This window comes from Phyllostomus hastatus, unplaced genomic scaffold (genome assembly GCF_019186645.2).
Source record: "Phyllostomus hastatus isolate PE091 unplaced genomic scaffold, TTU_PhHast_1.1 phas_scaffold_193, whole genome shotgun sequence".
Taxonomy (NCBI): Eukaryota; Metazoa; Chordata; class Mammalia; order Chiroptera; family Phyllostomidae; genus Phyllostomus; species Phyllostomus hastatus.
The window spans coordinates 10,073,655-10,099,349 of record NW_025334015.1 but is presented as its reverse complement, the minus strand read 5'-3'; the positions used below and the strand labels follow the sequence as shown (position 1 = coordinate 10,099,349).

At 39.0% G+C, this 25,695-nt stretch overlaps 1 protein-coding gene and 1 pseudogene across 4 annotated transcripts in view; one reads left to right on the top strand and one right to left on the bottom strand.

Moving 5' to 3' along the window:
- Positions 1-25,695, bottom strand: part of ARHGAP32 (Rho GTPase activating protein 32) — a 264,019-nt gene that overhangs the window by 169,561 nt on the left and 68,763 nt on the right. For 2 of the 4 annotated variants that reach the window (XM_045860144.1, XM_045860145.1), the window contains exons 1-2: positions 19,626-19,757; positions 1,327-1,435 (exon numbers count right to left, since the gene is read on the bottom strand). In XM_045860144.1, the coding sequence (XP_045716100.1) occupies positions 1,327-1,435; positions 19,626-19,741 (225 nt within the window). In that variant the 5' untranslated portion in view covers positions 19,742-19,757. Of the gene's footprint in view, positions 1-1,326; positions 1,436-19,625; positions 19,758-25,695 lie in introns of those variants that run through there. The other 2 variants (XM_045860146.1, XM_045860147.1) reach the window with 1 other exon arrangement.
- LOC123832529 lies at positions 20,514-24,389 on the top strand (annotated as a pseudogene).

Sequence of the window (25,695 nt, the reverse complement as noted above, 5' to 3'; positions counted from 1 at the left end):
CAAACCACTGCTCTGACCTCATCTCCTTCTGCTTTCCCCAATTTCAGCCACATGTCCTATTTTTGTGTTTTTTCCAACACTTCTTAATCGTTTGCCACACTGTTTAACTTGTTCTCTCATGGCCTAAAATGATCTGTTCCCAGATAAATTACCTCCTAGAGGCCATCTGTGGCCACCCCGTGTAACCAGCAACCATCCTTTCACACCGTGTCCCAACACTCTGTAACCCTACTACTCCACATTAATCTTCCACAGTAGCATGTGCCAGCACTTGGCATACTGTCTATTGGGTTGGCCAAAAATCCATTTAGTAGTTCCATAAAATAAAAACACATTTCTCATTTCCATCAACTTTATTGATTTAGATATTCTAAGTATGTCGGCTATCTCTCCCTGCTGGCTTCTAGTGGGTAGAGGCCAGGGGTGCTGCTAAACATCTTCCAACACATAAGACCGCCCCACAGCAAAGAATTATTTGCCCAAAATGTCAATAGTACTAAGAAACGTCACAAACCACTTTTGACACGTTCAATCAGTCACAGCACCTTCTCTATACACTGCACGAATCTTTTTTGTTTGTTTGTTTCAGTGGTGTTTTTACCTGTCTTGAAATAATAAAGCATAATACACTGAAAATGTTGCATATCTTCTTCCATCTTCAATATTAAATGGCTGCACAAAAATTCACTAATTTTAATAAGTTTTTTAATGCATGCTGAAATGACAGCTGTCACAATACAATCTAACAAAATTGTTTCGAATGAAGTTAAAGACAACTAAGCACTACTAGAGCCATCGTCTGAAAAAAACTAAACAAACTTTTTGGCCAACCCAGTACTGAATTAATTGCTTTTCCTCCTACCCCATTAAAATATAAGTTCCACAAAGCCAGGAAATTTGTATGTTTTATTCAAGATTCTACCCACAGAGCCTAAAACAGTGCCTGGAACAAATTATACACTCAATAGAGAGTTCCTCAATAAATGAACAAAAAGAATTTCTCTGTAAGTAATGCTTCTTCAGTTCCTTTTCCTTATGTAAGTGAAAAATACATATACACATATGCATAAAACTGACTCATCCCCCTGACCAGTGTGGTTCAACTGGCTGGGCATCATTCCTCAAAGTGAAAGCCTAAAGGTTCGATTCCTGGCCAGGACACAGGGTCAGGACACGTGGCTGAGTTGCAAGTTTGGTTCCTGGTCAAGGCACATGAGAGGCAACTGATGGTTGTTTCTCACATCAATGATTCTTTCCTTCCCCTTTCTTCCTCCCTTCCCCTCTCCAAAAACAAACAAATAAATTCTTTTTGAAAAACCGATTCACCATCGCACTGAGTGTTTCCTCCCAGTCAGGCCGCTCCCGAGGATGCACGTTTCTGTGTAGTTCGGGAACGAAATCGTCCTCTTCAGAATGCGTCGAGGACTTCATCTTCCTGGAAATCAAAACGTAAAAGATTGTGATAAGAATTTATATTTCTATGAAGCCTTTCCAATGACAATTCAAAGAGCAGAAAATTATGTGAGATTTAAAGCTTAGTTAAAAGAGGTTTGGTGACCATTACTGTTCCTTCATTTCTACTCTAGTTTTCAGAGATCTTTCCTGATATACCAAATACTTACTTTCATTCCAGAAGATAAAACTAAGGTTTATTACTAGTTAACCTTTACAGTCTGTGGTAATTATTATAGAAGGACTCATTTTATCAGTTCAAGGCAGCTGGAACCTTGAAAAGATTTGCAACAGCCATCAATATTTATAACACCAGAGTCAGCATTAGTAAAATTCCAGGACAAAGGAAGAGGTACGATGCTTCTATTTCCAATTTATAGAGGAAGTGTATTAAATTAGCACTCTCAAGGGGAACAACTATGAATATTAGACAAAACATATAAAATTACTTGTCTGAGGCACAGGAAAGCAATCAATATGAAATAGAATTTCTGGGGCTACATTCTTTGAGAAAAAAAAACCCATGAAGCAAACCCCATATGTAATCATTCTGTTTGTAAACCAGACTTTCTAAATCAATGATGGAAACCAGGGGCCAAGCATAATACTGTAGTTTAAATAGGCTGGAGAGGCAGAGGTTGGATGCTGGGGGTGCCAAAGCAGATGGGGACTAGGGAAAAAAAAGGACAAAAATCTACATGGAAATTCCCCTCAAACTATTAATCAATTCCTCAGCTTATGTGTATGTAGAACAAGATGCCAAGAAACTTCTCAAAAAACAGCTGATGGGCAGCTAACAAGCCAAGTAGATATTTCACAGCCCTGCTGTGCTGAGGAAGGGAGGCTGGCGAGCAAGCACTGCCCAAAACAAATAGGGGCACTGAAAAAAAGCATGCAAAAACCTGGACTCTCAACTGAGACTCCAGAGAAGCCAGGCCTTAGGACTAAGGACAAAAGAGCACAGACATGCTCAAACAAAGCCTAAAACCAAGCCTTTACAGACCAGAACTGCCAGAGGCAAACTTAACTCTCTTCAGAGGAAAATCATGTTCTACAGGCTCCTTGCAAATTTTTCATTCACCGTGTGTGGTATCCAATAAACATTATAAGGCTTGCTTTAAAACACCAGGAACAAATGGATAAAAATTGGAAAAAATGTAGTCAAATCAGAGAAAGACTCATACTTGATTTATTTTTTTATTTTTTATTTGTTTAAAGATTTTATTTATTTATTTTTAGAGAGGGGAAGGGAGGGAGAAAGAGAAAGAGAGAGAAACATCAATGTGTGGTTGCTTCTCATGTGGCCCTCACTAGGGACCTAGCCTGCAACCCAGGCATGTGCCCTGACTAGGAATCGAACCTGCGATGCTTTGGTTCACAGCCCACACTCAATCCACTGAGCTATGCCAGCCAGGGCCTTGATTTATTTTAGAATTTTCAGAAAGGGACTTAAAATGGCCATAATGGATTTCTGGCCATTGGGTATGAGGTAGACAGCTGTTAAATGCATCACTCCAAGGCCTTAAAAACAAGAAAGATAATCTATGAAATCATAACTTTGCTTGAATCCATAAGAAAACTGAGGTCCTGGGGCAGCCAATTACTAGCCTAAACTAAAGAAAGACAGGAATACCCAAGATGTTCTAAAGCACAACCAGTAAGTTGCCTAGGGCAAGGAAGTAGTAGAACAGAGATATACAACCTGCCAAGAAAAATCCAGTTAAGTTTTTAATCAAGCTACTAAAAATATTTATAATTAATATGTTCATATAAAAACATAAAAAATAAAGAACTACGACAGAAAATTGTAATCTATGAAAAACAACCAAATGATCACTTTAAAATGAAAACTGAAATACCTAAAGTGGAGAAGTCAGTGGGCAGGTGCGACAGAACAACAGCACGGCTGCAGAAAACACGCCCAACTGAAGAACGGAGAGAGTAGGGACAGATGCACGTAACAGCACAATACGCAACAGACTCGGTGAAAAGCCTCAAAGATGTCTAAACTAGCTACTCGAAGATAAGAAAGATGAAAGACAGGGACAAAGGCAGTATTTAAAAAATAATGGCTGGAAACTCTTCAAAACTGATGAAAGCCATCCAACTACAGATTCAAGAAGTCCTTAAGCAGAATTTAAAAAAACAAACAAACCACCCAGGTATATTATACTCACATTACTATTTTAAAAAACTAGTAATTTTTTTTAAATCAGCCAGAGAATAAATGCCAAGTTGACTTCAAAGGGGATAAAATAACAATATGAGAGAACATTTCAATGGAAACGAGAAGATAAAAGACTAAATTTTCAATTTAATAAAAGTAAAAGATACTGCCAACCTAGAATCCTCCACCACACAAATTCATACATTTAAAAAGCAGGTGAAATAAGTTGTTTTCAAACAAAAGATGAATGAAATTGCCACCAGGAGACCTGCAAAAAAAAAAAGGTAGCGTTCTAGCCCTGGCTGGCGTAGCTCAGTGGATTGAGCGCGGGCTGCGAACCAAAGTGTCGCAGGTTCGATTCCCAGTCAGGCCACATACCTGGGTTGCAGGCCACAGCCCCCAGCAACCGCACATTCATTGATGTTTCTCTCTCTCTATCTTTCGTTCCCCCTTCCTTCTCTAAAAATAAATAAATAAAATCTTTAAAAAAAAGTTACTGTTCTTCCCATTGAAAGAAACTGATCCCAGAACTATAGAAATGAATAAAGAGTATAAAAAGGACAAAATATAGAAAAATTTAAGTAAATACTGACACAAAAACTAATGTACACACAAAAATAACACCCTATGAGGTTTATAATAAACATAAGACACAGATATAGGAATAGTACATGAAAACAGTATCAAACGGTACAAGAGTCCTCTATTGTTTAGGAGGTGAAATAAGTCCAATTTTAAAGAATGCAGTAAGTCAAAGATAAAAGTTTCAATCTCTGTGGTAATCAGTAAGAGAATAATAAATGAGTATATGACTAAAATGCTGATAGAAAATTTTTAGAAATAAAACATACTTGATTAATCCAAAAAAAGCAGTAAAGAATAAAGGAATAAACAAGGCAAATAAAAAGTTAAGATGGTAAATTTCAATCCAAGTATATTACTATTTTTTTAAGAATAGAATAATAGGTAAGCGTGTGGAGAAACTGGAACCCTTACTCATTGCTGGTAAAAATTAAATGTTGTAGACACTGTAAAAAAGTTTGGCAGTTTCTCAAAATGTTAAACATACAAATACCATATGATCCAGCAATTCAATTCCTAGGTATTTAGCCAAGAGAAGTAAAAACATATTCACCAAAAACTTGTATATGGGTATTCATACCAAGATTATTCATCATATTAGCCAAAAAGTGTAAACAACCAAAATGCCCTACAACTGAAAAATGAAGGAACAAAATGTACCAGGTCCATACAATAAGATATTGTCTAGCCACTAAAATAATGAATGAAGTGCTAATTCATACTATCCATGGATCAACAGTAAAAGCATTATGCTAAATGAAGTAAGTCAGACACAAAAGGCTACATATTATATGATTCCATATGTACAAAATGTCCACATTAGTAAATCCATAGAGACAGAAAGTATATTGATAACTGCCAGGGACTCAGGGTAGGAGGACACAGAGTTCTACTACTGGTGGGTAAGGAAGTTCCTTCTGGAATGTTCAAAAATTAAATAGTGGTAGTAGTTGTATAACCTTGTGAATATACTAAAAACCACTTAAAGGTGTGCTTTAAAAGAGTGAATGTTATATGTGTGAATTATATCTCAGAAAACAAGTAAATGGACTAAAAAAATCCATTAAAATAAATAAAGGAGTACATTTCACAATGATAAAGCTGTCTAACCATCAGAGTGATATAATAAAATCTGTACGCAATGAATGACAATCTGAAAGAACTAAAAGGAAAAGAGATAAATCCACAATTAGAACTGCAGATTTTAACAAACATATCTCAGTAACTGACAGAATAATCAGACAGAAAAAGTCATAAATATATAAAACATGGGACTTCCGGCAAGATGGAGGCATAGGTGGACGCACCGTACCTCCACACACAACCAAGATTAGAACAACAACAATTTAGAGGCAGAATAACACCCAGAACTGACAGAGAATTTATCTGAATGGAAGTCAGACATCCAAGAAGTTGAAATAGACCCGTTCATCCAGATCGGTAGGAGGGGCGGAGACGAGCAGCCAGGCACAGATCGAGGCGTGGAGAGCAGAGAGTTGGGTGCATAAGGCAACCAGGAGGGAGTGCGTGAGACATCTGGGGCATGCAAGATCCCGGAGGGTGGGCCCTGAGTACAAAAGCAGCAGCTGGTGGACCCAGTGAGGCGGCGATTGTGGACCAGGGCAGAGCGAGCAACCCAGGATCCCAGAGAAGGGACTGAGGTCCCAGGAGAACGAAGCTACCGCCATTGTTCGCCCTCGCCCCTGCCCCCACATACAACGTCACAATCTAGCAACTGGGGTGCCCAGCCCCGGTGAACACCTAAGGCTCTGCCCTTCACTGTAACAGGAACGACCAGACCAAAAAAAAAAAGAGAGAGAGAGAGAGAGACATGTCTCAAATAGAAGAACAGATCAATGCCCCAGGACTCATCCTTTTGAGTGACCAAGAGATAGCCAATCTATCAGACGCACAGTTCAAAACACTGGTGATCAGAAAGCTCACAGAATTGGTTGATTTGGGGTGCAAATTAGATGAAAAATGCAGGTTACCGTAAAAGAGATGAAGGAAGATGCATGGAGAACCAATAGTGATGGGAAGGAGACTGGGACCCAAAACAATAGAGTGGACCAGAAGGAAGAAAAAAACAACCAAACAGGAAAGAATGGAGAAATAAGAACTCAAAAAAATGAGGAGAAGCTTAGGAATCTCCAGGACATCTTTAAATGTCCCAACATCCGAATTATAGGGGTACCAGAAGGGGAAGAGGAAAAGCAACAGATTGAAAACGTATCTGAACAAATAATAAAGGAGAACTTCCCCATTCTGGCAAAGGAAATAGACTTCCAGGAAGTCCAGGAAGCTCAGAGAGCCCCAAAGAAGTTGGACCCAAGAAGAAACACACCAAGCCACATCATAATTACATTAGCCAAGGTAAAAATGAAGGAGAGAATCCTAAAAGCAGCAAGAGATAAGGGGACAGTCACCTACAAAGGAGTTCCCATCAGACTGTCAGCTGATTTCTCAAAAGAGACCTTGCAGGCAAGAAGGGGCTGGAAAGAAGTATTCCAAGTCATGAAAGACAAGGACCTATATCCCAGATTACTCTATCCAGCAAAGCTTTCATTTAGAATGGAAGGGCACATAAAGTGCTTCTCAGATAAGCTCAAGTTAAAGGAGTTCATCATCACCAACCCTTATTTTATGAAATGTTAAAGGGACTTATCTAAGAAAAGAAGATAAAGAAAAAATATGTATAGTAAAAGGACAGCAAACTCACAATTATGAACAACCACCCCTGAAGCAAAACCAAAAGAAACTAAGCAAACAACTAGAACAGGAACAGAACCACAGAAGTGGAGATCAAATGGAGGGTTAGCAACAGGGGAGTGGGAGGAGGAGAGAGGGGGAAAAGGTACAGAGAATAAGTAGTATAGATTGTAGGTAGAAAATAGAATAGGGGGAAGGTAAGAATAGTATGGGAAATGTAGAAGCTAAAGAACTTATAAGTATGACACATGGACATGACTAAAGGGGGGGATATGGATGGGAGAGAGTGTACAGGGTGGAGGGGAGTGAAGGGGGGAAAATGGGACAACTGTAATAGCATAATCAATAAAATATATCAATATATATATAAAACATTTGAAACCAATATATCAGCCTGAACTAATATAGAACATTAAACCCAACAACTGCAGAATATACATTTTTTTCAAGTACAAAGGAAACATTTACCAAGAGACCACACATAGACAATGAAGTAAATCTCAACAGAGAATTTAAATTATGAATGAAGTGTTTTGTGAGCACCATAAAATTACACTAAAAATCAATTACTGGCCCTGGCTGGCGTAGCTCAGTGGATTGAGCGCGGGCTGCGAACCAAAGTGTTGCAGGTTCGGTTCCCAGTCAGGGCACATGCCTGGGTTGCAGGCCATGGCCCCCAGCAGCCGCACATTGATGTTTCTCTCTCTCTCTCTTTCTCCCTCCCTTCCCTCTCTAAAAAATAAATAAATAAAATCTTTAAAAAAATCAATTACTGAACAATAACTACAAATTCTCCCAAATATTTGGAAATTAAGAAACACATCTCTGAATAACACATGAATCAAATACATACTACCACCATGGAAATTATAAAATATTTTTAATCAAATGATAAATATATAGCAGATTAAAGTGTGTGGATACAACTAAAACAGAGGAAAATTCATGCCCCATTATTGGAAATAAGACAAGTTAAAAAAATAAATGTTCTAGGCTACCATCACAAAAAGCCAAAACAAGAATTTCAAATTAACCCAAGAGAAGTAAAAAGAAGAAATTTTAAATATAGGAAATCAATGGAAAGCAGGCATGTGATAGAGAAAAATCAAGCCAAAAGCACAACCCCTAGGAGAAGATTCATCAAGAGAAGACATATAAAAATGAAAAGGGAGATACATGTAACTAGAAAGCCTACAAACACTAAAAAGATTCTGAGGACATTAAGAACAACTTTTTTCCAACATCGCTGTGAATTAAGTTGTAATGGAAAAACTCCTTGCAGAACACAACTTACCAAAACTGAAACAGGAAACCCAAAACTGTAAGTTCTTATAACTATTTAAAAAAATGAATTCGTAAGAAAACTCCAACCCAAATGGACTCTTTGGCGAATTATTTCAAACATTCAAGGAATAGATAATAACAATCTTAAATACATTCTTCCAGGACATATAAGTAAAAGGAAGACCTCCAGCTTGTTCCATGAGGTCAGGACAACCTTCGTAACAAAAGCTGACAAAGACATCACTAGGAGGCGAAATCGTAAGTCAGCATCGTGAGCACAGCTGCAGAACTCCTAAACAAGATAAGAGCTGATCAAACCCACTGGTACACAAAAAGGACAGAGTAACTGAGTGAGTTTTAGTCTAAAATGAGAATTATTTTAGTATTCTAAAATCAATCCCTGTAAGTGACCATGTATTTAAAAAAAGGAACAAAAACATCACTTTGGTAGATAAAATTTCATACCTCTTCATGGTTTTTAAACATATGCATTAATAAAGGTTATGAAACACAGAGCTAACATCACACTTAATGGTGAAACTGACGCTTTCCTGCTGACAAGCAAGGTCAACAAGGTCTTGAATAAGACAAGAGTGTAGTGTATTCGATATTGCACTTGAGGTCTTAATTCAAGCTTTTTTGAACGACAAGAAAAAATAAAAGGTATAAAAATTAAAAAGAAAGAGTTCTCATCACTTGAAAATGATATAATGTGTACACAATCTAAAAGAGTCAAAAACAATTCGAATTAGTAAGTTAGCAAGACTGAAAGATATAAGGTCAAATGCAAAAATCAAATGTATTTATATGTGCCATTTAGTTATTAAGTCCAAAAAGTTCACTAAAAAACAACAGATAAATAATTTGGACAATTTTCCATGTAACAGATTACGACATAGACGTGAAAAAGAATTATTGCAAGAGTCATCAACTTAGAAATTGGTGAATCTCAAAAATGCTGAGAAACAGAATCCAGACATAAGAGTACATAATGTTCCCAATACAGACATTATCAAATTATCACGCTGTACACCTTTAACTTACATGCCCATTACATCTCAATAAAGCTGCAAAAGAGTACTTATTGTATAATTTTATCTACATGAAGTTGAAAGAGAGGCAAAACTAACCTACTGTGACAGAAGTCAGAATAATGTACCTTTGAGAGAGATACTGACTGGAAAGGTGGTAAGGATTTAAGGAGTGCTGGATATAATTTACATATTGACTGGGTTGTCAATATGGACATATTAGATGGACATATACATTCTTATAAATTCTTCAAGCTATATACATTGATAATCTGTGGATTTTATGATATCCAGGTTATATCTAAATAAAAGTGAAATAGAAGTTTACTGGCAAATGTTACACATTATTTTAAAAGCTATAAAATTATGTTTATATACATTGTGTCATGTAACAATGAATCAACTCCATAAACACTTAATATCTATTTATTTAATTGCTCTGTTCTCTATAAATTATAGACAGATTATACTTTTAACGTGATTATACTTTTATATATCTAACAGAAAAGATATAGTGTTAAGATTACCAACCATAAAATGTGAAGGATCTAATGCTATATTTACAAGAATTTTCTGTAAAATACCTTTAATTTGAACATGAACATTTTTTCCTTGAACATTTTTTTTTATTTTTTTATTTTTAGACAGAGGGGTAGGGAGGGAGAAAGAGAGAGAGAGAAACATCAATGTGTGGTTGCCTTGCCCCTTCAATGGGGACCTGGCCTGGCACCTAGGCATGTTCCCTGGCTGGGAATTGAACCAGCAACCCTTTGGTTCATAGGCTGGCACTCAATCCACTAAGCCACACCAGCCAGGGATGAACACAAACATTTTTAATAAGAAGAAGCTGGCACTTTTTCTTCTATTCTAGCTTCTAAACGGTTACCGATGTCTAATACACTATTATTAGCCCCATTTTGCAGATAGAAAAACTGAAACATATTAACACATCTTGATCCCTCCAGATGAGGTAGCCCACTTTCTCCTGGAATGCCCCTCGCTTTCCAGCCCAAGGCAGACACTGAAACAAGCCATTCACACCTCTAAGAACCAGTGGACTGGGTAACAGACACCACAAGTCTGCCTCAGTGTTCCCTTCCAAAGTTCCCCCTCAAGAGCCATGACAAAACTACCAGCGGACTTCCTATTCAAGGACTGCATATATGTGGAGAACAGATCTCTCCTTCCCCAAGGTTCTGAAAAGTTAGTAAGTTGAACAAAAAGCACACCCTTAGCAGAATGGTATGTATGGGATCAGCAGACCAGAAGAGATCTTGATTAACTTCTGGAAGACAAAACGCATATTAACTAATAGGCCAAAATAGAAAATGTAAGTTTAAAGGAGGCTATGCTCCCACTTCTCTCCACAAAAGAAAGATTTGCCCCCAAAATAATTAATAAAAACTGGAAAATTACCTGTAAAGAAATTTAACAATCAATTAGAAGAATTAGAGCTCTTGATGTGGATGTCTGCACCCAAGAGAAGCAAGGCAGAAGCTACATGCATCACGGGATGGAAAAAAAAACAAGAAAAGAAAGAGAAGAGAAGAGAAGAGATAAGACTGGTTGGGAAGGAGGCAAAGAAAGTCAGATATTTAGCTTAGCAGTCAAAAACAAAACTTCTGTTCAGTCACAATAAAAAGAACATGTGCATTAAATAAATGAAGCTGCAAAACTTAAGAAACACAATAACTTAATCAAAACTTAAGTAAGAAACACAATAACCTAAATTTTTTACTAAAGTAGTCCCCCTTATCTGTTGTTTCACTTTCCACAGTTTCAGTTACCTATGGTCAACTGCGGTCCAAAAATGTTACATGGAAAGCTCCAGAAATAAACAATTCCTAGGTTCTAAATTGCATGCCAGTCTGAACAGCATGGTGAAATCTCGCGCCATCCCAGTCCATCCAGCCCCCAGGACATGAGTCATCCCTTTGTCCAGAGTCTCCATGCAGAAGGTGCTCCTGCACATTCATCACTCAGTAACCTCTTGGTTATCAGATGGACTGTCCTGGTGTGGCAGCATTGTGTTCAAGTCACACTTATTTTACTTACTGATGGCCAAAAAGTGCAACAGTAGTGATGTTGACAACCGGGATATGCCAATGAGAATCCATAAAGTGCTTCTTTTAAGTAACAAAATGTGTGTGTGTAGGAAAAAACACAGTACAGTACATGTCAAGTGTGGTACTATCCACGGTTTTGGGCATCCACTGGAGGGTCTTGAACACACCCCCCATGGATAAGGGGGAATTACTGTATATATATATATATTATATGCCAGTATATATGTTACATTTATATATGAATAAGAACCCTTAAAAATAATTATCTACTGAAACTGAATGTGGGAGATCAAAGACAATGGAACCAGTGGCCTACAGAACAAATGCAAAAAATATTTCAGTTCCCAAAATAAAAATATAAAAAGAAATACAACATGAAAGAGAGGGTAGATTAAGGAGACCTAATATGCAGTAAATAGGTTCTACAAAGAGAAAATCATTATGGATAGAAAAGAACTAATAATTAAGTTAACAATAGAAAATAAAAAATTCCTAACATGAATACTTGAATCTGATGAGTGAAAGTCACTGAGCTGAAAGATGAAGAATTGATGACAAAATATAAATAACTATGAATAAAAAAAATCTTGCAAGTACTCAGAGAGAAAAAGTTACCTACAAAGAAAAAGAAAATAAAATGACATTTTAGTACATGGAAGAAATCAGAGCACATCACTCAGGACATACCTCAACAAAAAAAAATATCCAAGAAAATATCAACCAAATACCACCTGGACCAGAACAGCACGTTAACACAGAATCGGATAAGAAAGGAGAAGCAACAGCAGCGAGCACTGAGCAACAATAGATTCACACTGCCTCATTTTACTGTACTTCACTTGTGTTTGGCAGACACTCGCTTTTGACGAATCGAAGGTTCCTGGCAACCCTGTGTTGAACGAGTCTATCCGTGCCATTTTTCCCACAGCATTTGCTCACTTCACGTCCCTGTGATACTTTTTGGTAATTCTCGCAGAATTTCAAACTTTTTCACTATTGTTACATTTGCTGTGGTGATCTGTAATTGTTTCTGAGTGCCACAAATTGTGCCCACATAAGATGGAAAACTTAAAAATGGGTATTTTCTAAGTGCTCCACCCCATCTCTCGCTCCCTCTGCTCGGGCTCCAGGTGTTCAAGGGAAAGGAAGAGTCGCACATCTCTCACTACAAATCACGAGCTGGAAATAATTAAGCGGAGCAAAGAAGGCATGCCGAAAGCCAAGACAGGCTGAAAGCTAGGCCGCTTGAGCCAAATGGTTAGCCAAAATGAGAATGCAAAGGAAAAGCTCTTGAAAGAAATAAAAAACACTACTGCAGGGAACACACAAATGATAAGAAAGTGAAACGGCCTTATTGATGACAGGGAGAAAGTTTGAGTGGTCTGCAGAGAAATCACACCAGCCACAACATTCCACTCAGCCAAAGCCTACTCCAGAACAAGGCCCCGACTCTCTCCAATTCTGTGAAGGCTGACAGAGGCGGGGACGGTGCAGAAGAAGAGTGTGAAGCCAGCAGAGGTTGGGCATGAGGTTCAAGGAAAGAAGCCATGTCCATAACATAGAAATGCACACGGTGAGCCAGCAAGTGTTGACACAGATGCTGTAGCAAGCTATCCAGGAGATTAGCTAAGATAATTCAAGAAGATGGCTACAATAAACAACAGAGTTTTAATGCAGACAAAACAGCTTATACTGAAGAAGATGCCATCTAGGACTTTCATACTAGAGAGGAGATGCCAATGCCTGGCTTTAAAAATGTTTCAAAGGGGTGGCATTGGTTAATAAGACTGTATCGGTTGCAGGTGCACAATTCTATGAAACACCAACTGTATAATGCATTGTCTGCCCACCATTCAAAGTCAAATCTTCCATCACCATATATTTCATCCCCTTTACCCTTTATTTACCCCCACCCTTGTTCCCCCCTATAACTACCATGTAGTTATCTGTCTATGAGTTCTTGTTTGTTTTTCTTGCTTGTTGGGTTTTAGAAAGAAGAGGTGCAAAGGACAGGCTGACTCTCTTGTCAGGGGCTAATGCAGCTTGTGACTTTAGGTTGAAGCCTGTGCTCATTCACGTTCCAAAAATACCAGGGCCTTCATGTACTGTGCTAAATCCACTCTGCTACATGGAACGGAGCCTGGATGACAGCACATCTGTTCCCAGCATGGTTCACTCAGTATTTTAAGCCCACCGTTGAGACATACCACTCAGAATATAACATTCCATTCACAACTATTATTGTTAATTGGCAATGCACCCAGGCATCCAGGAGCACTGAAGAAAATAAACAAGATTAATTTTGTGCCCGCTAGCACAACATTCCTTCGCAGCCCATGGATCAAGGAGTAATTCTGACTTTAAGTCTTATTTAAGAACATATTTCACAAGCCTATAGTTGCCATAGGTAATGATTCCTCTGAAGGATCTGGGAAAAATTAATTGAAAACCATCTGGACAGGATTCCCCATTCTAGATGCCATTAAGAAGATCCACGATTCATGAAAAGAGGTCAAAATATCAACCCTCATGGATGACTCTGAGCGGTTCAAGACTTCAGTGGAGAAAGTGATTCAGTGGAGGTGTGGTAGAAAGAGCAAGAAAACTAAAACTAGTAGTGGATCCTAAAGATGTAAATGGATTGCTACAATCTCACAATAAAGCTTGAAGAGATAAGGACTTGCATGTTAAGGACGAGCAAAAAAAATAGCTTCTTGAGATGGAATCTACCCTTGGTGAAGATGCTGTGAAGACTGTTGAAATAGCAGCAAAGGACTAAGATTACACATACTTAGTTGGTAAAGCGGCAGCAGGGTTCGAGGGGTCTGACTCCAATTTTGAAAGAAGCTCTCTGGGTAAAAGCCATGACACAGCATCACATGCTACAGAGAAGTAGCTCGGGAAAGAAAGCATCAGTAAGTGCAGCAAGCTTCACGTGATCTTATGCTGAGAAGCAGCTATCAACATCAAGGCAGGCCCCTCCACGAGCAAAACGATTCTGGCTAGCTTAAGTCTCAGAGGATAGTTAGCATTTTTTAACAATAAAGTATTTTTCATCAAGGCATGCACACTGTTTTTTTAGACATTAGACATAACGCCACTGCACACTTAACAAACCACAGTACAGTGCAAACATAACCTTTGTAAGCACTGGGAAACCAAACAGCTCATGTGGCTTGCTTTAGTGCAACAGTCCCTGTATTGCAGGGGTCTGGACCCAAACCCACAGTACCTCTGAGGTCTCTCTGTATGGATTACATCTGAATAAATAACAAAAATATGAAATCACCTCAACAGGAAAACAGAATTGGGGGTGGGGAACAATGGTGATAAATAAAGGGTACCAAAAATCTCATCCAGGGAGGAGGAAATTGAGAGAAACTGGAAGTAAAAGTATTCTGAAGAGCTTAAGAGGAAGAGAAGTAGAGAAGAAAAGACAGAGCCACAGTGGGAAAAAAACAGCACAACTGAGTGGAGAATATTATTTGACTTTTCAAATAATAATGCAAATAGTACATATATGAATATGTGAACATGGACAGGGAAGATAATCATTAATGGAAAATAAAAGATCAGCAGAACTTCTAAAATTAAATACCTAGTAAGGTTTTGCTTGTTTTCATTATAATCTTGCTCAGTTAGTCACGTGATGGTTTTAAAAAGAAAACTGACTGTATTAGATCTATAAACAGAACTTTAAATGTTTTAAAATATCTATTTCCTAAGTTTGAACATACAATTGATGGTTTTAAGCAAGTTTAATGTTTAAGTTGAACACAAAAGGAAAAACAGGTTAAACTTTTAACTAAATATAACTTAATAACTAGCAAATTTTATATAGCTGTATATAGTTTCTGTGCTCTAAGTCCCTTCTTGAACTGAACTGCAAAAGCCTTATACAGACAGATATAAGAAAGGCTCACCTGAGATTTGACCGCAAAGAGTTTAGTGACTGAAACGCCAAGAAACCTTGTGCCAGCCCACCTCACAACTGAGACAGACTCCCTTCACAGATTACAAAGGCAGTTGGGCGGATGGCTACACTCCAATATGGCATAAAATTTTCTGAGATTAAGAGATGTTCACAACAGACTCTGCTGATTACAATTAAATTTATTATTTTTGTGACACTGGCAGGAGTATGTTAGGTGAAAAATATATTTAATATTAAAAGAACACGTGGGGGCTAAACTATACTCCAGATCACACATAAAAAGTTACAAATATAATTTATTATTATTATTTTTTTTTTTTTGCAAAATATACATCTCTTTGCTCTGGCCAGGTAGCTCAGTTAGTTGGTTGAAGCATTGTCCTATGCACTGGCAAGTTGTGGGTTCTGTCCATGGCCAAGGCACCTGCCTAGTTTGCAGGTTTGATCCCTGGTCGGGGCATACACGGGATGCAACCAACTGACATTTCTCTCTTACATAAATGTTTCTACCTCTGCCCCTCTCTCTTTCCCCTGTCTTCTCTCTTTAAAAATTAACGAACATTTCTTCAGGTGACAATTAAAAAGTACATATTTGTTTGATATTGTACATAGCAGATTATTAAAGATGAGCTGCCTAGGAGAAGTCAGAGCAGACTGTAGGTAGGGTATGATACTGGTATATATGTCAGTGGTTGACTGTTAATGAGACCTCTCTGTCCTTCAGGCTCATAAACACTGACTGAGAATCCCCAAATCAAGAATTTCTACTGAAGACAAAGGAACAGTCATGGTAGTAAAAGCAGGGAATCGTGGGATAGCTGTATGGGCTTCTAGAATAATTTAGTCATTAAAGTAAATTGTCGTAGAGGTGACTAAAAACAAGAACGAGAAGCAATGTAATGTCATATTTCAAGCCCTTGATACCTATTTGGACTGCTGCAACATCTTCTAAGTCACAGCATCACTTTAAATAAAGCAGAGAATGGATAAAGCCATCCGCCAACTAATCAAGTGCCTAAACTAAATTAGTTCCGGGATGCTATAAACCAAGAAAATTAAATTATGTTCACCAAATCATGTAGTTTAAAGTCAGAAGTTCCTTATTGCCTTACAATGGAGATAAAGTAAAGATCTGATGGAGTGATTTGGGCATGTGCACACTCTGATTTTAAAGATATACAAGTTCTAAAGATGGGGTTCAATTATGCACTATACTAGTATCATCTCTGTAACTGTTTCAAACTGTATGTCATACTTGCCAGGCCATTGCTATCTGCCAATAATGTAATATTAGAGAAGACTACAAAAGATTACACAATAAGCATTTCTACCCTCAGATGCCAAAGAACTAGAACCTTTCATGATTGTGAGTTAGTAATAATTCCTAGGTGTCCTGGAGATTGTATCTTTAAAAGGTCACATCATTGTGTGCATGAATTCACTTTTACATTGGCTGAATAATCTATATATCACAGGTACTCAAAAACTCCTCACAGAAGGAATTTCAGAACTGAGATTATCAGGTACAGTCTCTAAAAGTTCTTACTTACCAGAAAATAAGTTTAGCAGCGGCCATGTCAAAAATCTTTTATAAAACTAAAGTCTTTCACTTTCAACATCAATTATACCTGAGTTCAATTTTTTGTTCTACTATACTCTGACAATTTGGTCAACTGGCTTTTTGAGCCACAATTTCCTCATCTGGAAAACAGGAAAAATAAGACTTACTGTACAGGACGAATAGACAGATAACTGATATACTGAACACAACATATTTGGCTTAGTACACTGCATGTAACAAATCCTGAGTAAAATTTTTCTTTCTTAAAAGAATTAAAACACTTGTTTTTCCTTTTCTGCCTCACATTCCCCCTTCTGATTTACAGAGGGGTTCTTCTAATAACCTGTAAGGACTGTTCTATTCTATGGACTCCAAGGAGTGCTAAATATTCAGCCCAAGAACTATTTTACCATAGTGATAAGGTAGCTATTAACTTCACTCTACAAATTGCAAATCAGAAAATGAGAGATTTGTGATGCAATGATAAACACATTTAAACTACTGCCATAAAGGAGATTGAGCAACTTCCCACAGTGCTGGACTGTAGGAAAAAGTATCCTTCCCTCCAACCAAGTCCAAAAATGAATGCTATCCCAAAAGCAACTGTACGAACATTAATGCCCGTCTGCGTTAGCTGGAAGCACCGGAACCAACATTCCAGGGGCAGTGTGACTTGACGCTCTTAGCCATGGTGCCTCAAGTGACACACTGCTATTCCTTAAGAATGAATTTAAAATCTAGCCTAGAAGCTATCAGAGAAAAGGAATAATGCATAATCTTTTACTCTCATTGTTTGTGTGTATGTGTGTGTATGAGAGGAAATTAACTAGAATGTAATCTATAATGATAGTTTGGTTTGATGTGTGCTAGCATACTGTTCTGTATATTTTTCAAATTATTAAGTCAATTTACAAAAACAACTCATATACAATATATACCCATATACTGAGTCTACTATCTGGTTCTCCCAAGGTTACGCTACAACTCCTGCCATACAACCCTTCACCTAGGGTGCCCACACACGCCTTTCCTCCCGCCAGGCATTCCAGCCAAAACAGTGCCGCAACTGTTGTGAAAGTGCCAGTGCCCCACCTCCTCATGTCTTACTGCTGAGTAGGTGAGATGTATTACATGAAATGTATGTGCTGATCTCTGAATCTCTGTGTTGCTTTCATGAACAAAATGAAGCCAAATCTCAAGGACATAATTGGTTTGGGAGAGCTGTGATGGTATTCAGATATGAAATACCACTGTGAAGAGGACAAACACCCTAGGGAACCATGGTTTCCCAAAACAATGCTTGCAGTACCTCAGTTGCTCAGGATGAAGATGCTGTCACATAGGCCTGAGGAAGAGAAAAGCTCAGTCTCACACAGACTTGCTTCTCAACTGTACTGCCACAAGAAAATTCCAGGAAGGCTTTGTTGCCTAACAAGTTAATCAAGGATCACAGTGCCAAATCTATTATTACAACAACAAAGTCTAGGTTGCTTCTTCCTTTAACAAATACCCCCAAATAACTTCCATAATTTTAATACTGGGTCAAACAGATACAAACAAAATAAATACTTTATTCCTACTAATCATTCATGAGACTGACCAAACAGAAAAACTAAGGACTCTAAGGAACCTCAACAAACCTTGGGAGAAAAGTGGCTTGCTCAAAAAAGAAAGGCTAGAAGAAAGAACCTCATGGAGAGACTGAGAAAGCACAAGAATTGCACATGAAATAATTTCCAATAAAATAGTTCCTTTAAACAATAAATTATTCTTTAAAATTTAAAAGACGGTTCTCATTCATTGTAACCACTGATTAGCAAAGTTAGTGTGGGTTATCAAGAGTTCCTAATACTCGATACCTTTTGTCATTTAGCCTAGACTTTAAAAATAAAAATCTGTGGCTAAAGAACTCCTTTCACTGAGAAAGGGAGATGCTTTTTTTGAACATCAAACATGAAGATAAGGTCTGATGAAAATAATGTAAGTTCACCTACCCAAGTACACACATGTAAAATTATAAAAGATGTTTAATTGCCCGTGTGGGTGGCAGTGATAATATGTACTACAAACTTCTTCAAGAAATTTTGCTAATGCCTCCCCAAAAATTAAGTTGCTAACCCTATTGGAAAAAGAAAAGCCAAAATAAAGCCTCCAAAGACCTGTAATGCTACAACAGCATTAATAAACAAATGGTACTGTTTCCACAAGCCAGGGCAGACTCTTCACCAACACGACTGGACTTTGAGAGCTGCCATTCAGGAGGCATTACTAAAAGCTTCGGTTATGAAGTTACAGCCAGAGGTTCCACACCAGGGAAGACCGGGGGCAGTGGGGAGTGAGATAGAGGTCAGAGACCAGTTAGGGTCAAAACCATGAAATAATGAGTTTGTACTTAAATGAAGTATTTCATACACAGGAGTAAGACAACAAAAGCAGCCACATTCACACATATACAAACACATCTTAAGAAAGAGAAAGAAAACCCGATCGTATTCAAATTCAGATTAAATCCATCAGATACAAATCAGGTATAGGAAGGGGCAGTAGTTCACTATGAGTCTCTACTTGAAATTCCTGAAATGCCACTACAAAACCTGTCTGACACCCTTGTCTTCCTGGTGTCTAACAAGTCACTAGGAATGCATTTTACAAGCTCCAGGCAAGCTGTGGAATGAAGAGTGCTGTATACAGCTAGAAACCTGCCCTCTTCAGCACCAAACCTTCCCCCAGAGAGGGGGAAAAGTCTCACTGGAAAGAGATTAAAACAGAGGATGGGCAGGGGGTGGTGGGGGTGAACAGAAACAAAGGTGAGAGAGAGAACTGAGAATTCCATAATTACCTGAAATTTTCTTCCCTTTCTCCCACTTCACTGTCAGTCATCTGGGTGATATCTTCAGAATCCAACCAAAAGACACTGTCATCTCCCACAGTGCTGCTCTCACTCTCAGTCTCCATCTTATACTTGAAAATTGAAACCTCAAGGCATGGAATAAAGAACCCTTATGTCCAGGTTGCTCGGCTCTATTTATGTACACTCAGGTGTGTGGCCGACACACCAGTGACATGTGAGCGCGCTGGGCAGTGCACTGCGTCCCGGTGTAATTGCAGCTGGCGAAGACAGGAAATCACACACAGCATACTCACTGTGTGACGGCTGCACCTGTGGCACCCAGGCCCCTCCCTCGGCCTCGGGCCTGTGACCTACATAAATAACCGAACCAGAACCCAGAGGAAGGGGATTTTCTCAGTAATTATTTATTATTTATTTAATCACTATTTTTATCTTCTCAAAGTACCCAGTTAAGTTGAAAGTAGATGTTTTCAAAATGCAGGCTTTTCTGATTTATATAGCCTTTTGCTATTTCAGACTTAAGAAAAACAAACCGAAAACTAGGAAAGATAACACTATGTGTGAAGTTCTGCTGCACCAGCCACGAAAAAGACAGGGCTGTAGATCCCACAGTTAAGGAGGACCACGACCTGTAGACAGATAAGTCCAAGGACCCGCCCAGCTTCGTGCCTTCTAACAGGACACACCCGTCTTTCCTTCCCCTCAGTAATGACTGTTAAACACGCCCTTGCTCAGGTATCCAAAGGAGGACATTCACACCCGGACTTGTCCAGAGCCTTAAAAAAAAACCATCCTAAGTTAAAATATGCTGAAAATTACGTGCATGAAACATTTTCAAAAATTATGTAAGCTACAGATGCTAACAGCAGCAATAAAATGACTCTCCAGGACCTGAGTGGAAATTACCGCATCCAGAGCACAGGCAACGCCACCACGGCCCCTGAGGAAGCAGCCCTGGCAGTGCCGTCCTGGGCACGTCAGACGGTCAGAGGCGTCTGCCTTTCAACTGAGCAGTGGCAAACTCCTGAGCCCTAGTTTTCTGCTAAATCTGATGAGATAAAAACTTAAAGGCATCTTTTGGGATACCCTTGAATTTTCATACTTGAAAATAAGGAAAATGAGCCTTCTACCCGACTTCACTTATACAATGCTTTTTTCCTTCCTAAAAAAAAAATGCAACTTACATAACATGTTACTGTTTTAATATTGCTACTTCAAAACTCTGTGTAATTTTAATCTACTGACTGTGGTCATTACACGTATTTCTGTTAAAAACCAAAATTCATTTCAAGCCTGGTAATAGATTTAGAAATCAAACTGTCCTTGATAGTAGCAAACCTGGAAAAAATTCCTGAACAATTTACAGAGCTATCTTACAAACTAGTCCAATAATTTCCACTCAAGACAAATCCATACGGAATTTTGTCCTGATAACCCATTTTAAAAATTAGAGGATGACTGAAATATCTCTATGTTATAAATCCCCTACCAATTCTAGACTGAAGACATGGAATTGAATCCCTTCATCACTCCATCCATCAGAATAAATTCCTGATGAATCGAAACTTTAAACATAAAAATAAAACCATAAGAGAAAATCACAAAAAAGCTCTTAACATCTCACAGTGGGAAAGTGCTAAGTATAATTTTAGGAAGCCCTAAAACAATAAAAATCTGACACATTTTAATTTTTTATCAATCTTAAAATCTTCTATATAAATACATATATATACACACACATATATACATATATATACATATATACACCCACATGTTATAAATTCATGTCCCCAAATACATGGGGAAGTGAAGTCAAAAGTAAATAACTGAGAAAAAATATTTGGAACATATAAGAGCGCATGTGGGTTAATTTCCTTAACATATAACAGGTTCCTGCACATATGTAAGACTCAATAACCCAAAAGATCAACAAGCAAAGAATATACACAGAATAATAATAGAAAAAGATAATATAACCTTAAAACATAATAAGTATTTAATTTCACTCATAAAAGAAATTCAAAAATCCACAATAAGATGCTTTTTTAAGCAGGCAAAGATTTTTAACAAACTGTTTGAAACAAGATGTGGGAAAACGAATACACACTGTTGACAGAAATATAAAATGGTATGACCTGTGTGCCAGGCAATTTGGCAGAACCTACTAAAACTCAAATCGCACAAATTTTTGGCCCAGAAATTCCAAAATTGTTCACTGTAGCAAACTTCATAATCGCAAAATAGAATAGCAAAAACAACCTAACCTGCCCACTAACAAAAACCAGATGATGAGATTACAGAACATCCACGGGACGGAAAACTACAGTTGAGCAAGTGAGAAGCACAAGCAAGCATGGCGCGAGGTCGTGAGGTGGAACAAACCCTACGGCACACACTTTAAGGCAAAGAAGGAAGAGGTAAAGGCGTAGAACAGAGCACACATGAAGCCCTGCAGCTCACACTTTCAAAGAGGAAAGAGCAACACACGTGACTACGTGTGTGCAGAACACAGACAGGGGACGGCACCAGGGGCAGCAGCTGTCTCCAGAGGAAGAAACGCAGCACACGGAATACCACTGGCACTCGTGCTTTTGTTCTCAAGACGTTCTGAACATCAACAACATAAAAATAAATAAAATAATAATAATAATAATTTAAAAGTAAGTATATTTCTCCTGGTATCAGGAGGAGGAAGTGGAGAAGGAGAAGGCAACTTCTCCTGGTGTCACTAATTGTTCAGTTTTATTTCCCTAGAAGGGAGAATTAAGCTACTACCTGCTCACTTAAATTTATTTCAGGAAACAGGCATTTTTCCCATTATCTCCTGTTATAGAAATTTGCTCTAGTAACTACTATCAATTGCAAAAATAATAATAATGTGAAACTTTTGAAAAATAATACACAATAGAGATGTAAAAAGAAAATATAGATAGCTCTTTAAAGACAGACATATGTAAATTTGAATGATACATTATTTAAGAACTGAATATCTGCCTATTTCTGATTTATTTTCCTACAGCCAGATATTAATGTTATTGTCTATGGTGCTTTACAGCTGACATTTTCCAAATACAGAATGAATGCAAAGCACATTTTGTGATGTCTCCAACAGAACTGGCAAAATAATAAAGCAATTTTTAAAGTTCCACTTCAAAATCTTCAAGTTACATTACTATTCTCTTGTGGTAAGATAAGCAGGTTTAGAAACTAGCTCATGACTAATGGGTGTGCAATGCATTAGCTACTGTGTCACTTTTGTAAGTAAGTATGCCCGTTAAATATACAATGTAATTGAAAACAACAGTACTACTTTTGAGTAGCTATGGTTTTCATTTTGGAAATACTGTTAGATTTTCTTTTTATTTAATGAAGCTCAAATGATTCAAATTCCTTCTGTGCCACTTATTACTTTAAGTAACTTACTTAAGATCTCTGATGTTCACCCCGTGGCCTGAACCTTTGTCTGGCTTCTCACCGTCCTGCCTGAACAACCCTGAGCTTCATCACCCGCTCCAGCTTCTTCACCAACTACCAGACCCTGGGCTCCATGCAGTTGCCTCGCCACCAGCTCAGCCAGCCAACAGCAGGGCCAGTGTCTATGCAGATGCCGGGGGCTCAGGTTCCCAGATTTCTATCTCCTACTACTGTACCAGCAACTGGTGCAACTGGGGGCTCAGAGGCCTGGCCAATGGGGTAGCTGTGGGTCTGAGAGCATAGCGGGCACCCGGAGAGAGAGGGAGACTCTGCAATGCCTGGCCTCCTACCTGGAGAGGGAGAGGGGCCAGGAGTTTGAAAATCACAGACCATAGAGCAGAGTCCAGAAGGACTCCCCAGCAGAGACTGGGGGCATTACTTCAAGACTAGTGAGGGCCTAAGGGCTGAGATCTTTGCAAGTTCTGTGGTCAACACCCATCTTGCTGATGATGACTTCAGAATCAAGTATGAGATGGAGCTGCTCATGTTCTGAGAGTGACATCGATGGGCTCCAAAAGGTCTTTTGTGACACTAATATCACTCGGTTGCAGTTGGAGACAGAGATTGAGGCTCTCAAGGAGGTGTTGCCCTTCATGAAGGAGAACCACAAGGAGGAAGTAAATGGTCTACAAAACCAGACTGCCAATTCTGGACTGACCATGGAGTAGGGTGCCCCCAAATCTCAGGACCTCAGCAAGACCACGGCAGACAGCAGGCCCAGGATGATAGGCTGCCCTGGAAGAACCGAGAGGAGCTAGACAAGTATTGGCTCCAGCAGACTGAGGAGAGCACCAAGTGGTCATCTCACAGACCACTTAGAGAGGAAACGTTGAGATGACACCCACAGAGCTGAGACATGCGGATGGGTCCTCGGAAATCAGCCTGGACTCCATGAGGAATCTGAAGGCCATACTGGAGAACAGCCTGAGGGAGGCAGAGATGGGCTAGGCCATGCAGATGGAACAGCTCCACGAGATACTGCAGCACCTGGAGTCAGAGATGCCCAGGACCTGGGCAGAGGGACAGGGCCAGGCCCAGGAGTATGAGGCCCTGCTGAATATCAAGGTCAACCTGCGGGCCAAGACAGCCACCTACTGCCGCCTGCTGGGAGACAGGGAGGACTTTGATCTCGGTGGCTCCCTGGACAACAGCACCTCCATGCAGGGCATCCAAGAAACTACCATCCGCCAGACCATGGACAACAAAGCAGTGCCTGAGGTCAACACCCAAGTTCTGAGGCATTGTGGCAACAGAAGGCAGGGCGCCCCCTTGTGGTGAAATAGGGAAATCAAAAGTTTTGAAATCATAAAACAGCAAAAAAACCCCTCTGAGGTTAAATGTCCTCATCTGAACATAATAACCATGCCTAATCACATTACAACCAAAGTGATCAAAAGAAACAGTACACCTAAAGTATCTAAGTGACACAATATTTATAAATAACAGACACTGAGAAAATAGAAGGTGCAACTACAAAAAAATGTTTCGTGAATCTAGGTTTTGGGTCTACTAAAACATGTTAAACTCCTTTAAGTGAGGAGTCAAAATTCTCATAAGAACTCTTTTATTATTTTAAATATTTTATTTATTTATTTTTAGAGAGAGGAGAAGGGAAGGAGAGAGGGAGAGAAACATCCATGTGTGGTTGCCTTTCATATACCCCCTCCCTACTGGGGACCTGGCCTGCAACCCAGGCATGTACCCTGACTGGGAATCAAACTGGTGACCCTTTGGTTCACAGCCCAGGCTCTGCCCACTGAGCTATACCAGCCAGGACAGAACTCTTTTTTAAATTACTAAAATATCATTATCTCCCTTAAGGATATTAATGAATGATCCCTTAATATCACAATCATCCGGTCAGTGTACAAAGTTTTCTAATTGCTAGGAATCGTTTTTTTTTAAGTTGGTTTATTTTAATCAGAAAGTCCTACATGATACCTGAACTATACAAAGGGAGATCCAAAAAAAACCCCCCGAATTTACTTATAAAACTTTGTGTGTTTATTTTTACATTTCAGTTGCCCTCAGAGTGCTCTCTATTTGATGCAACCCACCTGCTGAGACATTTTTCCACTGCCCAAAACAGTTTTTGAACTCATCACTTTTGATGCCTTTTAGTGCTTCGGCCATTTTTTACATCACCTCTTTCACATCAGCAAAACGTTTCCCTTTGAAAGTTTTTTTCATCTGGGGAAACAAAAACGTTGCTCAGGGCAAGATCAGGTGGCTGGGAGGGGCGGGCGTGGGGGTCACGCCGTTTCTGATCACAAACTGCAGTGCACTCAGCACGGTGTGGGCAGGTCGCTCCAAAATCACCCATCATGGAATGGGCAAGCACGCCGACTCTTTGAAAGAAATTCCCTGAAGCTGAATTCACACCCTCTCTCACAAAGATGCCAGCTGGTGCATTAATACAGATGGGTTCCTAGAGCACCCACCTAGCGGGAGAAGCTTGTACTACAAGGGGCCCGCCCTCCAGAAGATAATTCTGGGTTTTTTGGGTCCCCCCTCTTGTGATTCAAAGGTTCCCCTTCCTCTTCCTGTCATATATTTTTTGAAGAAACCAGGTCCTATATAATCT